The sequence below is a fragment of the Pelecanus crispus genome, chromosome 30, assembly GCF_030463565.1.
Source record: "Pelecanus crispus isolate bPelCri1 chromosome 30, bPelCri1.pri, whole genome shotgun sequence".
Taxonomy (NCBI): Eukaryota; Metazoa; Chordata; class Aves; order Pelecaniformes; family Pelecanidae; genus Pelecanus; species Pelecanus crispus.
This window is the reverse complement of record NC_134672.1, coordinates 774,752-790,883: the sequence shown is the minus strand read 5'-3', so window position 1 is coordinate 790,883 and position 16,132 is coordinate 774,752. Positions and strand designations below refer to the sequence as shown.

The following is a 16,132-nucleotide window of genomic DNA, read 5'->3' as shown; positions in this document are numbered from 1 at the left end:
GGGGCCGTCAGCCAGCACTGCCCAGTGCCGCCCAGTAACGCCCAGTGACACCCCCCAGCACCGCCCAGTAACACCCCCAGCACCGCCCAGTGACCCCCCCGCACCCCTCCAGTAACGCCCAGTGACCCCACCCCCAGTAACACCCCCAGTGCCATGCAGTAATGTCCAGTACCACCCCAGTGCTGCCCAGTGACACCCCCCCCCCCCAGTAACGCTCAGTGACCTCCCCCAGTAACACCCAGTGACCCTCCCCCAGTAATACCCAGTGACGACACCCCCCCCCCCCCCCCCCCCCCCCCAGTAAGCCACCAGTACCCCCGCAGTAACACCCAGTGACACCCCCCAGTGTGGCCCAGTAATGCCCCACTGGGCACCCCCCCCCCCAGTAACGCCCCATGTCCCCCCAGTGCCGCCCAGTAACACCCCAGTAAATCTGCAACCCCCCCCCCCCCGTGCCGCCCAGTAACGCCCCAGTAAATCCCCCCAGTGCCGCCCAGTAACACCCCAGTAAACCCTCCCCAGTGCCACCCAGTAATGCCCCAGTAAACCCACCCCACCCGTGCTGCCCAGTAACGCCCCAGTAACCCCCCCCCGTGCTGCCCAGTAACGCCCAGTGACCCCCCCCCCCAGTGCCGCCCAGTAACGCCCAGTGACCCCCCCCAGTGCCCTCCAGACGCCTCCCAGCACCCCCCAGTGCCCTCCCAGTTACCCCCAGTGCCTCCCAGTGCCTCCTAGTAACCTCCCAGTGCCCCACAGTTCCCCCCAGTGCCCTCCAGAACCCCCAGTTCCCCTGCCGTGCCCTCCCAGTACCTCCCAGTTCCCCCCAGTTCCTCCCAGTTGCCCCCCAGTTCCTCCTAGGAACCTCCCAGTGCCCTCCCAGCATCCCCCAGTTCCCCCCAGTGCCCCCCAGTGCCCCCCAGCACCCGCAGCCCCGGCCCCCGCGCACCTGGAAGTGGAGGATCTTGGCGTAGGTCTCCAGCACGGAGTCGGCGAAGAAGGGCGTGCGGCCGAAGAACATCTCGTAGGCCAGCACCCCCAGCGCCCACCAGTCGCACTCGGGGCCGTAGGAGCGGGCAGGGTCCTCCACCGCCAGCAGCATCTCGGGGGACAGGTAGTCGGGGGTCCCCACGGCCACCGAGGAGCGCACCTGGGGCGGGGGCACGGGGAGAGTGGGGCGTGGGGCGGGGGCCAGGGGGCTGCGACGGTGGGGGGGGCATGGGGACGGGGGTATGGGGGCATGGGATGTGGGGGCATTGGGGTGGGGGTATGGGGACATGGGGACATTGAGGTGGGGTAGGGGACATGGGGACATTGGAGTGGGGGTATGGGGACATGGGGACATTGAGGTGGGGTAGGGGGACATGGGGACAGGGGACATGGGGACATTGGGGTGGGGGTATGGGGACATTGGGGACATGGGGACAGGGGACATTGGGGTGAGGTTGGGGACATGGGGACATTGGGGTGGGGACATTGGGGACATTGGGGCCATGGGGCCGGGGCCCATGGGGGCACAGGGCCGGGGGGGCATTGGCCAGGGGCCGGGGGCACAAGGGGGGTGGGGAGGTGGGGCACGGGCCATGGGGGCGTGGGGCGGGGGACCCTCTGGGTGCTCGTCACAGGGCTGAGCCCCCCGCCACCCCCGGCCCTGCCCCGCCCCACCCCGCCCCACTCACGGTGCCGTCGGGCCCCAGCTTGAGGCAGGAGCCGAAGTCCCCGAGGCGGACGTGGCCCCGGCGGTCCAGGAGGATGTTGTCGGGTTTGATGTCCCTGCGGGGGGGGGGGGGGGTCTGTCACCCGCGGCCCCCATGGCCCCCATAGCCCCCCATGGCCCCCATAACCCCCATGGCCCCCCACTCCTCCTTGTATCCCCAAATCGCCCCCATGTCCCCAACCTCTGCCCCGCCCCCACCCTGCGCTGTGTCCCCCATGTCCTTGTGGCCCCCCCCTGTGGCCCCCACCCCATGCCACATCCCCCCTGTGTCCCCATGTCCCCCCCAGTGTGTCCCCAGCCCCGTGCCATGTCCCCACATCCCCCACACATCCCCAGCCCCGTGCCGTGTCCCCACGTCCCCCGCACGCCCCCCGCCCCGCGCCCACCGGTGGACGTAGCCCAGGCGGTGGACGGAGTCGATGGCCATGACCAGCTCGGCCAGGTAGAAGCGGGCCATGGCAAGGGGCAGGCGGTCCCCGAACTTGCTGAGCAGGGTCAGGAGGTCCCCCCCCACGTAGTACTCCATGACCAGGTACTGTGGGGACACGCAGGGCACGGGGATGGCACAGGGACATGGGCATGGCATGGGGACACGGGGATGGGGACATGGGCATGGCATGGGGACATGGGAGTGGCATGGGGACACGGGGATGGGGACATGGGCATGGCATGGGGACATGGGGATGGGGACACGGGAGTGGCACGGGGACACGGGGATGGGGACATGGGCATGGCGCCGGGACATGGGGATGGGGACATGGGAGTGGCACGGGGACACAGGGATGGGGACCCAGGGATGGGGACAGGGGACACATCACAGGCATGGCGTGGGGACACAGCCACGGCACGGAGGCGTGGGGGACAGTGTGGCGTGGGGACAGGGGCATCACACGGGGACCAGGTGACAGCGTGGCACGGGGACACGGGCACGGCAAGGGGAGCCAGGGCGTGGGCATGGCCGGGGGACAGGGGGACGTGGGATGGGGACAGGGGGGCACCCAAGGGTGCTGGGGGGCTGTTCTCAGCTCAGTGGGTGGGGTCCCCATGGCGGGGGGTGTCCCCATGAGGAGGGGGTGTCCCCACGCAGGGATGTCCCCATGCAGGAGTGTCCCCATAGGAGGGGGTGTCCCCATGGGGGTGTCCCCATGCAGGGGTGTCCCCACGCAGGGGTGTCCCCACTGGGGTGTCCCCACGCAGGGGTGTCCCCATGCAGGGGTGTCCCCTCACCAGGCACTGGGGGTCCTGGAAGGCGAAGTGCAGGCGGGTGATCCAGCGCTGGTCCCCCCGCGCCAGCACCTCCCGCTCCTCCCGGAAACAGGACACCTGGGGACACGGGGACACGGGTGGCAGCGGGGTCACCCCCACCCCCCGGGGTCACCCCCCCCCCCCGACACTGAGGTCACCTGCAAGGTCACCGCCCCCACCTCAGCCCCAGGCACTGGGCTCAGGGTCAGCCCTGGGGACCCCCGTGCCCCCCCCATCCTGTGTCCCCTCTGGGTCCCCAGGGCCTCTCGGTGTCCCCACAGGTCCCCGTGTCCCCCTCCGCAGCCCCCCCCGTGCGCCGCAGCAGGTCCCACTTGTTCATGATCTTCATGGCGTAGATGTGCCCCGACTCCTTCAGCCGCACCACGGCCACCTGCACGCGGCACCCACCGGCACCCGCCGTCACCCACGGCACGGTGCCCACGGCATGTCACCCGTGGTGCCGCCCGTGGTGCCGCCCGTGGTGCCACCCCTCACCTCACTGAAGGCCCCGCGCCCGATCACCTTCAAGATCTCGAAGTCGCTTCGCTGCAGCTGCAGCTCCTGCACCCGGGGCGGCCACCGGCTCCACTGCGGGGGCACCCATGGGGGGGGGTCAGCACCCATGGGGGGGTCAGCACCCATCGGGGGGGCTGTCAGTTATCCCGGGGGGGTGGGGAGCAGCTCAGGTTTGGGGGTGCAGGGGGGGCCCAACCCCACTACGAGCCACTGGAGAAGCCCCTGCAGGGGGGAGTGGGGGCATTGGGGGGTGCTTGGGGGGGCACGTGGCGTTTGGGGGGGGTGGGGGGCACAGGGGGGTGCCCAGGGTGGGGGTGCTTGGGGGTGTCGGGGGGGGTCTGGGTTTGGAGCAGCCCTTGGTCATGGGGGGGGGATTTGGGGGTATCCCGGGGGGGGGCTCTGGGTTTGGGGGGGTACCAGGGAATATGGGGGGGGCCTTGGGGTGGGGGGTGAAGCGACTCGGGTTGGGGTGACGGTCCCGGGGGGGGGGGAGGTGACGGTCCCGGTGGGGGTGGGGGTGGTGTGACGGTCCGGGGGGGGGTGACAGTCCCGGGTGGGGGGTGACGGTCCCGGTGGGGGGTGGGGGTGTGACGGTCCGGGGGGGGGGTGACAGTCCCGGGGGGGGGGGTGACGGTCCCAGGGGGGGTGACAGTCCCGGGGGCGGGGGGGGTGACGGTCCCGGGGGGGGGGTGACACCCTCGGTGCCGCGGGGGGGGGGCGGCCGCGCTCCCGCAGCCCATTTATGGCCGCGCAGCGATCGGCGCCCGCGGGGGGGCCGGGCCCGCCGTGCCCAGAAAAGGAGCGGCACCGCCGGCCCCCGCCCCCCGCCCCCGCCCCCCGGGCCGGGAGGGCCCGCAGGTGCCGACCCCCCCGGTACCGGATCACACACACAGCCCCCCCCCCGCCGGACCCCCGGTACCGGCCCGCCCGGCGCTGCACTGGACCCCCCCGTGTCCCCCCTCCCCCCCCCCCCGCCCCGGTACCGGGCTGCCCAGGCCCAGACGTGCCCGTCCCTGGCCCCGGACCCCCCGGTCCCGGACCCCCTGGTCATGGACTCCCCGGTCCCGTAACTCCCCCAGTCCCGTCCCCCCCCGGTCCCGGTCCCGTACCCACCCTCAGTCCCGTCCCCCCCGGTCCCGCGCCCCCCCGTCCCGTCCCGGACTCCCCCCGGTGCCGTTCCCCCGGTCCCGTCCCCCCGGTCCCGTCCCGGACCCCCCCGGTCCCGTCCCCCCTGTCCCGTCCCGGACACCCCCGGTCCCGTCCCCCCAGTCCCGCACCCCCCCGTCCCGTCCCGGAGGCCCCCGGTCCCGTCCCCCCTGTCCCGTGCCCCCGGCCCGGCCCCCCGGTCCCGCACCCCCGTCCCGTGCCCCCGGCCCGGCCCCGCCGCGCTCACCCCAGCTCAGAAAGTCGCGGACGTGTCTGTCGCTGTCGCTGTCGCTGTCGGGGCCGGTGCCGGGGTCCCGGTGCCGCAGCCGGTGCCGCAGCCCCCCCGCCAGCCCCAGCAGCAGATCCAGCAGCGCCTCCAGCCCCAGCGCCCCCCGCCCCAGCGCCAGCGCCCGCAGCCGCTCCCGCCGCCGGGGGAGCCGCCATCGCCCGGCCCGGGCCGCTCAGCGCCGCCTTGCCCCCGCCCGGGGGGGGCACCGGCACGGGGCACCGGGGCGGCCGCTCTCGGCCAGCGGGGTCGGGGCGGGCGCTGCCGGGACCCTCCCTCCCGCTGGGCTCCCGCCTACCGGGGCCGGGCCGGGGGCACGGGACGGTAACCGGGGGTGGGCACGGCCGGAGGAGCGGGGGGGGCGGCTGCCACCGGGGCCCGGACACCCCGGCGGGGAGCCCCCCGGGACCCTGCGCTAAAGCCGGGACCCTCCCGGGGCACCGTGACGCCGGGCCCAGGGGACGGCGGGACCCCCCCCCCAAGCCCCGCTCCGGGGCTCGGGGCAGCGCCCGGGACCCCCCGCTCCCCGACCCCGGGGCAGCGGGACACCGGGACCCCCCCCCGGGGACCCCCCGCTACCGACCCCCGGGGCGGCGGGACACCGGGACCCCCCGGGGACCCCCCGCTACCGACCCCGGGGCGGCGGGACACCCGTCCCGGGGGACACCGAGACCCCCCCGGGACCCCCCGCTACCGAACCCCGGGACCCCGCCCCTGGTCCCGCCCCCGCTGCCGCAGCGCCCCCCAGCGGCTACCCCCGGCGCGGCGCTGGCAGGGGGAGGGGGCGGGGCTGGGTGGGGCCAATCGGGGGCGGGGCCTCGACGTTGCCCTTTTAAAGCGCCCTCGGAGGGCGCCGCCGCCTTAACCCCGTCCGGGCCCTATAGAGCCCGGCAAGGGACCCCCCCCTCCCCTATAGAGCCCCGCCACGGACCCCCCCCTCCCCTATAGAGACCGGCAAGGGAACCCCCTCCCCTATAGAGCCCCGCCACGGACCCCCCTCCCCTATAGAGACCGGCAACGGACCCCCCCTCCCCTATAGAGCCCCGCCACGGACCCCCCCTCCCCTATAGAGACCGGCAACGGACCCCCCCCTCCCCTATAGAGCCCCGCCACGGACCCCCCTCGCCTATAGAGGCCGGCCACGGGCCCCCCCTCCCCTATAGAGACCGGCAACGGACCCCCCCTCCCCTATAGAGCCCCGCCACGGACCCCCCTCGCCTATAGAGGCCGGTCACGGGCCCCCCCCTCCCCTATAGAGACCGGCCACCGACCCCCCCTCCCCTATAGAGCCCCGCCACGGACCCCCCCGTCCCCTATAGGGACCTCGCAGCCCCTCCCCCATCCCCTATAGAGCTCGCAGCCCCCTATAACCCCCATCACCCCATAGACCCCTGCCCCAGCACTCCATCCCACACCTCCCAGCCCCCCCCAGCCCGTCTGCCCCCCTATAGCCCCCGTACGCTCCTATCCCCCCACAGGGGCAATAGCCTCGGTGGCTCCTATAGCCCCTATATGCCCCATAGCACCCATGCCCATGGCAGAACTGTTCCCCTCACACCCCCGTATAGCACCCATACCTGCTAGAGCTCCCGTCCTTACAGCTCCCTGTGCCAGCCACATCCTTGTGCCCCCTATAGCTCCCTATAGCACCCGGAGCCCCTATAGCACCGATATCTCCTATGGCCCCTGTAGCACCCAGGCCTCCTACAGCTCCCCACAGCACCCATGCATTCTATAGCCCCCCCCATAGCACCCATACCCCTATAGCTCCCTGTACCACCCATACCCCCTATGGCTCCCCATAGCACCCACACCTCCTCCGGCCCCTACAGCATCCACATCTCCTACAGCCCCCATAGCACTCCCACCCCCTATAGCTCTATACCCCCCACAAAAAGAGACAGGCGCCGGGCGGAGCTTGCTGAGCTTTACTGGCGGGGCAGGCGCCCCCATAGGGGCTGGGCCCCTATAGCAGGGGGGCGCAGCTGGCGGGCAGGCAGGGCCGGGCGCCTCAGGAGTACATGGTGAGCTGCAGCCACTGCGGAGAGAGGGTCACCTATAGGGGCCATAGGGGCCACAGGCCCCCCCCCAGGGGCGATTCGGGGGGGTCCCTGGAGGCTTTGGGGATCACCCTAGGGGGATTTTGTCCCTATAGGGCTGGGGACTGGCCCAAAGGAATCCCCTATAGGGCTGGGCTCACCGTAAAGGGGCGAGGGGGGGGCACAGGGCTCAGGACCACCCTATATGGGTCTGGGGGCTCGGGGCGGGCTGCTGCTCTATAGGGCTGCTGGGTGCTCTACGGGGAGCTGGGCGCTCTATAGGAATGCTGGGTGCTCTATAGGGTCATTGGGTGCTCTATAGGAATGCTGGGTGCTCTATAGGGTCATTAGGCACTCTATGGAGAGCTGGGCGCTCTATAGGAATGCTGGGTGCTCTATAAGGCTGCTGGGTGCTCTATGGGGAGCTGGGCGCTCTATAGGAATGCTGGGTGCTCTATAGGGTCATTGGGCGCTCTACGGGGAGCTGGGTGCTCTCTAGGAATGCTGGGTGCTCTACAGGGTCATTGGGTGCTCTATGGGGAGCTCGGCGCTCTATAGGAATGCTGGGTGCTCTATAGGGTCATTGGGCACTCTATGGGGAGCTGGGCGCTCTATAGGAATGCTGGGGGCTCTCTAGGAATGCTGGGGGCTCTATAGAGTCATTGGGTGCTCTATGGGGAGCTGGGCGCTCTATAGGAATGCTGGGTGCTCTATAGGGTCATTGGGCACTCTACAGGGAGCTGGGCGCTCTATAGGAATGCTGGGTGCTCTATAGGGTCATTGGGCGCTCTATAGGAATGCTGGGTGCTCTATAGGGTCATTGGGCGCTCTACGGGGAGCTGGGGGCTCTATAGGAATGCTGGGTGCTCTATAGGGTCATTGGGTGCTCTATGGGGAGCTGGGCACTCTACAGGGCCATTGGGCACTCTATAGGGTCATTGGGTGCTCTATAGAGTCACTGGGCGCTCTATAAGGCTGCTGGGTGCTCTATAGGGTCACTGGGTGCTCTATGGGGAACTGGGTGCTCTATAGGAATGCTGGGTGCTCTATAGGGTCATTGGGTGCTCTACGGGGAGCTGGGTGCTCTATAGGGTCATTGGGTGCTCTATGGGGAGCTGGGTGCTCTCTAGGAATGCTGGGTGCTCTATAGGGTCATTGGGCGCTCTATGGAGAGCTGGGTGCTCTATAGGAATGCTGGGTGCTCTATAGGGTCATTGGGCGCTCTACAGGGGAGCTGGGCGCTCTATAGGAATGCTGGGTGCTCTATAGGGTCACTGGGTGCTCTATGGGGAACTGGGTGCTCTATAGGAATGCTGGGTGCTCTACAGAGTCATTGGCTGCTCTACGGGGAGCTCGGCGCTCTACAGGAATGCTGGGTGCTCTATAGGGTCATTGGGCACTCTATGGGGAGCTAGGCGCTCTATAGGAATGCTGGGTGCTCTATAGGGCTGCTCTGTGCTCTATGGGGAAGCTGGGTGCTCTACAGGGTCATTGGGTGCTCTATGGGGAGCTGGGCGCTCTATAGGAATGCTGGGTGCTCTATAGGGTCATTGGGCGCTCTATGGAGAGCTGGGCGCTCTATAGGAATGCCAGGTGCTCTATAGGGCTGCTGGGTGCTCTATGGGGAGCTGGGGGCTCTATAGGAATGCTGGGTGCTCTATAGGGTCATTAGGCACTCTATGGAGAGCTGGGTGCTCTCTAGGAATGCTGGGTGCTCTATAGGGTCATTGGGCGCTCTATGGAGAGCTGGGCGCTCTATAGGAATGCCAGGTGCTCTATAAGGCTGCTGGGTGCTCTATGGGGAGCTGGGTGCTCTCTAGGAATGCTGGGTGCTCTATACGGTCATTGGGCACTCTATAGGAATGCTGGGTGCTCTATAGGGTCATTGGGCGCTCTATGGGGAGCTGGGTGCTCTCTAGGAATGCTGGGTGCTCTATAGGGTCATTGGGCGCTCTATAGGAATGCTGGGTGCTCTATAGGAATGCTGGGTGCTCTATAGGGTCATTGGGCACTCTACAGGGAGCTGGGCGCTCTATAGGAATGCTGGGTGCTCCATAGGGTCATTGGGCACTCTATGGGGAGCTGGGTGCTCTATAGGGCTGCTGGGTGCTCTATGGGGTCATTGGGTGCTCTACGGGTAGCTGGGTGCTCTATAGGAATGCTGGGTGCTCTATAGGGTCATTGGGCACTCTAAAGGGAGCTGGGCGCTCTATAGGAATGCTGGGTGCTCTATACGGTCATTGGGCACTCTATAGGAATGCTGGGTGCTCTATATGGTCACTGGGCGCTCTATGGGGAGCTGGGTGCTCTCTAGGAATGCTGGGTGCTCTATAGGGTCATTGGGCGCTCTATAGGAATGCTGGGTGCTCTATAGGAATGCTGGGTGCTCTATAGGGTCATTGGGCACTCTACAGTGAGCTGGGCGCTCTATAGGAATGCTGGGTGCTCTATAGGGTCATTGGGCACTCTATGGGGAGCTGGGTGCTCTATAGGGCTGCTGGGTGCTCTATGGGGAGCTGGGCGCTCTATAGGAATGCTGGGCGCTCTATAGGGTCATTGGGCGCTCTATGGGGAGCTGGGTGCTCTCTAGGAATGCTGGGTGCTCTATAGGGTCATTGGGCGCTCTATAGGAATGCTGGGTGCTCTATAGGACTGCTGGGTGCTCTATAGGGTCATTGGGCACTCTACAGGGAGCTGGGTGCTCTATAGGAATGCTGGGTGCTCTATAGGGTCATTGGGCACTCTATGGGGAGCTGGGTGCTCTCTAGGAATGCTGGGTGCTCTATAGGGTCATTGGGTGCTCTATAGGAATGCTGGGTGCTCTATAGGAATGCTGGGTGCTCTATAGGGTCATTGGGCACTCTAAAGGGAGCTGGGCGCTCTATAGGAATGCTGGGTGCTCTATACGGTCATTGGGCACTCTATAGGAATGCTGGGTGCTCTATATGGTCATTGGGCGCTCTATGGGGAGCTGGGTGCTCTCTAGGAATGCTGGGTGCTCTATAGGGTCATTGGGCGCTCTATAGGAATGCTGGGTGCTCTATAGGGTCATTGGGCACTCTACAGGGAGCTGGGCGCTCTATAGGAATGCTGGGTGCTCTATAGGGTCATTGGGCACTCTATGGGGAGCTGGGTGCTCTATAGGGCTGCTGGGTGCTCTATGGAGAGCTGGGCGCTCTATAGGAATGCTGGGCGCTCTATAGGGTCATTGGGTGCTCTATAGGAATGCTGGGTGCTCTGTAGGGTCATTGGGTGCTCTACGGGGAGCTGGGTGCTCTATAGGAATGCTGGGTGCTCTATAGGGTCATTGGGCGCTCTATAGGAATTCTGGGTGCTCTATAGGGTCATTAGGCACTCTATGGAGAGCTGGGCGCTCTATAGGAATGCTGGGTGCTCTATAAGGCTGCTCGGTGCTCTATGGGGAGCTGGGCGCTCTATAGGAATGCTAGGTGCTCTATAGGGTCATTGGGCACTCTATAGGGTCACTGGATGCTCTATAGAGTCATTGGGCGCTCTATAGGAATGCTGGGTGCTCTATAGGGTCATTGGGCGCTCTACGGGGAGCTGGGCGCTCTATAGGGAGCTCTACAGAGATTTAGGGGGCCCCTATGGGGATCACAGGCTTCCTGTCGGGATCTGGGGGGCCTCATAGGGATTTGGGGGGTCCCAAAAGCATTAACGGTAACCTATAGGCATTGGGGGTGGCTTCAGGGGGACGTAGGGGCTCTGTGAGGATTTGGGGGTGCTCCATAGGAAATTGGGGTGTTCTGTAAGGATCTGGGGTGCTCTACAGGGATACGGGGCCCGGCAGGGCAGAGCCAGAGCAGTTTTGGGGATCACCTCCTTCCCCCCACCCCCGTGGGACCCCCGTGACTCTGGGGACACCCCAGAAAGGGACCAGGGGACCCCAAAAACCAGCCCGGGTGGGCAGGCACCCCCAAACCCACCTCCTGCAGGCTGATGCGGATCTGCCCGCTCCCGTCCCGGTCCAGCGACTTGAAGGCACCTGGGGGGGACCCCAAAACCAGGGGGAACCCCAAAAACAGGGGTCATCACCCTGCCACCCCCACCTTGCAAGGGGCACCTCCCTGTGGGGGTCCCAACCCCCCCTGGTGGCCCCCACCCCCCCGGGGGTCCCCAATAACCCCTAGGGGTCCCCAATAACTCTGGGGGTGCCCCCATCCCTGAGCATTGCTCAGCCCTGGGGCGCCCCCCCCGCTCCTGGGACTCCCTCCAGGTTCCCCCCCCCTCCCCAAATTTGGGCCCCCTCTTACGGAACATGGCATCCAGGCGCACGAGGCAGCTGATGAAGTTGTCGAAATCGAGGTTCCCCTGCTCGTCGCCGTAGCGACGGCCCAGAACCCCCCAAAGCGGGGCCGGCAGCCGGAAACCTGGGGGGGGGGCCACACACAAATGACCTCTGACGCCCCCAAATACCTTCAACCCCCCCCAATACCCCCTGCCCCCCAAAACACCCCGCAGCTCCCCCAAAACGTCCCCAAGCCCCAAAATGCCCCCATTGCCCCCACCCCCAAAACCCTGACCCCCCCAAATTCCCTGACCCCCCCAATATACCTGACCCCCCCAAATACCCACCCCCCCATACCCTCCCCCCCATTATCCTGCACCTCCCCCAAATAACCCTGACCCCTGCAAACACCCTGCCCCCCCAACCCCCCCACTCCCTTCCAGCTGCCCCCACCCCAATGCCCCCCCCCCCAGCCCCCCCAAATTCCCCGCCCCCCCAAACCTGCGGCCTCGAAGGCCCCCGGCAGCTCCTGCACCCCGATGGTCCCCGAGCGGTCTCTGTCGAACTGCTTGTAGATGCCCTGGGGGCCAGGGGGAGTTTGGGGGGGCCCCCATACCCCCATAATCCCCCTCCCCAAATTGACCCCCGCCACGTGACCCCCAACTCCTCCCTGCCGCAGAATTTGGGGGGTCCCCATTGCCTCCATACTGCCCCCCCCAGTTTTGGGGTCCCCCAGGGGTCCTTGTGACCCCCTCGTTCCAAATTTGGGGGGCTTCCCCCACTTTCCCAACACCCCCCAACATTTTGGGGCCCCAGGAGGGTCCTTATCCCCTCTCCCCCCCAAATTTAGGGGTCCCACTGGGGGGTGGTCCCCATTTCCCCCATATACCCTCCCCCATTTTGGGGTCCTCAGGGGCGTTATCTAGAGTCCCTCCCTCACATTTTGGGGGGGAGGATTTGGGGGTCCCCATGGCCCCCCCCGATTTTGTGGTGCCCCCTAGTTTTTGGAGGAACCCCCCGATTTTGGGGTGCCCCCCCACCTGCCACTTCTTGATGTTGTTCCACAGGTACTTGAACTCCTCGAAGCCGAGTTTCCCGGTCGTGTCACTCTGGGGGGTGGGGTGTCAAGGAGATTTGGGGGGGTTGATGGTGACCCACCCCACCCCTGCACCCCCAAATCTGCCCCACTCACCCCTGCACCCCCAAATCCACCCCCCTCGTCCCTGCACCCCCAAATCCACGCCCCTCGCCCCCCAAGGATACATCCATCACGGCCACCATGCTGCGGCAGGTGTCGAGGCCAAAGCCGTCTGTCTTCAGGTCGGGATCTAGGGGGGGAGGAGAAGATGATTTTTGGGGGGACCCCCCCGACGCCCAGGACCCCCCCGATCCCCCCCCCCGGTGATTTGGGGGCTGCCCCCACCCCCCCAGCCACTCACGGCGGGTGACGACCTTGTTGAGGATGTTCATGAGCTCGGTGGGGCTGACCTCCATGTCCTGCCGGAGATGGGCGTGGGGGGCGGCCCGGGCCCCACCCTGACCCCCCGCACCCTGACCCCCCCCGACAACCCCACCCGCCCCAACCCCCACCCTGACCCCCCCCCTTAAGCCCCCGACCCCCACACTCTGACCCCCCCTGACAACCCCAACCCCCCGACGCCCACCCTGACCCCCCACACCCTGACCCCCCCTTAGCCCCCCTGCCCCCCCCCGACCCCCCACACTCTGACCCCCCAACAACCCCGACCCCCACCCTGACCCCTCCAAGCCCCCTCACCCTGGGGCCCCCTGTACCCTGCCCCCCCCCCCGACAACCCTGACCCCCCCCCCCGACCCCCCGCACCCTGACCCCCCCCGGGGGATCAGCTCCCCCCCCCCCATGCCAGGGGATCCCATGGGATCCAGTGACCCCCTAAGGATTGGGGGCTGGGGGGGGGAGGGATCCCAGGGGATTGGGGGGCAGGATCCGGGGCGGGGGCGGGTCCCAGGGCAGCGCCCACCGGATCCAGGAAGGGCGAGAGCTGGGGAGGATCCAGGGGGATCCCGCGGGAGCAGGGGAAGCCAGGGGGGATCGGAGGGGGGTCCAGGGGATCCCGTAGGGCCTGGGGATCTGGGAGGGGGATCCCCGGGGGGCTGGGGGGGGGTGCAGAGGAGTTGGGAGACCCTGGGGGGCTTTGGGGGATCCCAGATAGCAGGGGGCATCTGGGAGAGCCAGGGGGGGCTGAGGGATCCAGTAGGATCTGGGGATCCCGGGGGGTCCTGGGGGGGTTGGGGGAGCCCTGGGAGGCTGGGGGGGGATCGGGGTGGGGGGGGGTCTGGGGGATCGAGGGGGATCTGAGGGATCAAGTAGGGTCTGAGGATCCCAGGGGGCCTGGGGGGTGCGGGGGTGGTCAGCGGATCCCGGGGGTTAGTTGGGGGGATCCCGGGGCATCTCAGTGATCCAGAGGGATCCAAGGGGTCCAGTAGTGGATTCCTGGGGGCAGAAGGGTCGGGGGGGGGATGTGGGGGATCCTGGAGGGCTCAGGGGGGACCCCGGGGGTCGGGGGGCTGGGGGGGGGGTCGGGGGGATCCCGGGAGATCGCAGGGACCGGGTGGTCACTCACGTCCCCGGCGAGCTGGGTGAAGAGCCGCCGGAACTGCCGCACCTCCTCGCTCTCGTTGGCATCCACCGTGGAGATGTGGGCGCGGGGGGGCTGGGGGGGCGCAGGGTGTCAGGGGCACCCCCAAAGCCGGGGGGGGCCCCCGAAAGCTCCTGGGGTGCCGGGGTCAGAGGTCGCTTACCGGGGGCTCGGGGTTATACTGGGCGGCCCGCCTCGCTGCGGGGGGAGGTGGGGGTCAGAGCACCCCGGGGGCCAAGCCCCCTGTGCCACCCCCACCCCTGTGCCACCCCCACCCCTGTGCCACCCCCCACCCCCGTGCCACCCCCCCCACGTCCCCAATGTCCCTGCATCCCCCCAGCCCCACACCCCCAATATCCCCCGTGTGCCCCCAACCCCACATCCCCAATGTCCCCCCTGTGCCCCCCAACCCCACGCCCTCAGTGTCCCCCCCGTCCCCTCAGCCCCCTCACCTGATGGCACTGATGACGCCCCCCAGGACCCCCATGGCCCCCCCAGCGCCGCCCCCACCCCCCCCCACTCAGCAGCCCCCCCCAGCACAGAGCCAATGCCCCCGGGGAGCCCCCCCCCCGCCCCCCCCCCGCCCCCACCCCCCCCCCAGCAGCCCCTTCACCAGGAACATGGCACCCGCAGAGGGGCACTGGGAGCACTGGGGGTTATTGGGAGCGCTGGGGGCACTGGGGAGCACTGGGGGTTACTGGGAGCGCTGGGGGCACTGGGGAGCACTGGGGGTTACTGGGAGCGCTGGGGGGCACTGGGAGCGCTGGGGGGCACTGGGAGAGGCTGGAAGAAAAAGAGAGCGCAGCATTAGGTGATGTCCCAGGCTATAGGTTCCTCCAGACCCTATAGCCCCGCCCAGGCCCCCTCCCCCCGGGCCCTACAGACCCCCATTTTCTATGGAAAATGCGCAGGACCCATAACCCCCCCAGGTGCCTGCAGCACCCTATAGCCCCTATAGAGCCCCTCAGAGCCTACACAGCCCCAGGCCCTATAGGTAACACCCTCCACCGCCACCCAGCACCATAGAGCACTCAGGGGCCTATAGACACCCATGGGCCCCATAGACACCCATGGCCCCTATAGACACCCATGACTCCTATAGACACCCCTGGGCCCCACAGACACCCATGGCCTCTATAGACACCTGAGGCCCTACAAACCCACTCCCTGTTGCTGTGGGGCCACCTCAGGCCCTATAGACCCCCCTGGGCCCTAGAGATCCCCCTGGGCCCTATGGAATCCCCTGATCCTATGGACCCTGCCAGGCCCTATAGATACCCCCAGCCCCTATGGATCCCCTGGGTTCTATAGATTCCCCCAGGCCCTACATATAGCCCCAGGCCCTACGGATACCCCCAGCCCTATAGATACCCCTGGACCCTACAGATACCCTGGTGCCTATGGATCTCCCCAGGCCCTACAGACCATCCCCGGGCCCTATAGACCCCCCCGGGCCCTATAGACCCCCCCCCCCGGCCCTATGGATGCCCCCGGGCCCTACGGACCCCCCGGGGTGGGGGGCCCAGCCCCTCCCGGCTCCGGGTGGGGATTTCCGGGAACCGGGCGGGGCCGGGGCTGAGTCACGGAGCCGTTGCCGGGGGGGGGGGGGGGGAAGGGCCGGGGGCCCCGGGGAGGCCCCGGGGGTACCGGTACCTGCGGGCCCTGCGGCGGCGGCGGCGGCCGGGGAGCGACTGCGGGAACCGCCCGGAGCGGGAGCGCCGGAGGGGCGGGGCCGGGGGCGGGGCCAAGGGCCGAGGCCAATGGCAGGAGGGCGGGACCAAGGGTCGGGGGGGCGGGGCCAAGCAGCGCGGCGCCGGCAGCCGCCCGGAGGAAGGGGACGGGACCAAGAGCCGGGGGCGGAGCCATCCGGGGGACAGAGCCATCGCCCCTGCGGTCGCGCGTGTGACGCCACTGCGGCGCGCCGGAACAAGATGGCGCCGCCGGAACAAGATGGCGGCGCTGGCGCGGCGCCGGGGTGGGGGGGGTCGTTCCCGGGGACCCCGTACGCACCCCGCCCCCCCCCCCCCCCCCCGGCCCCGTGTCCCCACGGCGTCCCCAGGGGCCCCGGCCCGAGGCCCCCCCGTGTCCCGCTCCCCCGACCAGGGGCCGCCCATCCCCTCCCCCGCAGCCGTGGGGTCCCCCTGTTCCTCTCCATCCCGGCGCCCTCACGTCCCCCCATGTCCCCCCCCCCGCTTTGGGGTCCCCTCCATGTCCCCCTACGTCCCCCCCCAGCGTTGGGGTCCCCCCACCCCCCCTCATGACCCCCCCCAAGCTTTGGGGTCCCCTCACCCCCCCATGTTCCCCCCCAGCTTTGGGGTG

The 16,132-nt window shown here is 68.3% G+C and overlaps 2 protein-coding genes across 2 annotated transcripts in view; both read right to left on the bottom strand.

Annotated features, from left to right (window-relative positions):
- The window catches only part of DMPK (DM1 protein kinase), a 9,263-nt gene extending 2,781 nt beyond the window's left edge, over window positions 1-6,482 (bottom strand). The window contains 9 exon segments of the mRNA XM_075725400.1: window positions 947-1,147; window positions 1,677-1,770; window positions 2,101-2,249; window positions 2,942-3,037; window positions 3,261-3,350; window positions 3,455-3,529; window positions 3,531-3,547; window positions 4,869-5,040; window positions 6,384-6,482. Coding sequence (XP_075581515.1) covers window positions 947-1,147; window positions 1,677-1,770; window positions 2,101-2,249; window positions 2,942-3,037; window positions 3,261-3,350; window positions 3,455-3,529; window positions 3,531-3,547; window positions 4,869-5,040; window positions 6,384-6,482 — 993 coding nt within the window.
- A 421-nt stretch (window positions 6,483-6,903) lies between these two features.
- On the bottom strand, window positions 6,904-14,435 carry CAPNS1 (calpain small subunit 1). Its single transcript, XM_075725431.1, is given in 10 exon segments — window positions 6,904-6,945; window positions 10,894-10,952; window positions 11,221-11,337; window positions 11,697-11,775; window positions 12,236-12,304; window positions 12,459-12,523; window positions 12,635-12,692; window positions 13,799-13,888; window positions 13,977-14,007; window positions 14,266-14,435. Coding segments are annotated over 10 exon segments (765 nt in total). The 3' UTR covers window positions 6,904-6,918.
- Window positions 14,436-16,132: the final 1,697 nt, after the last annotated feature.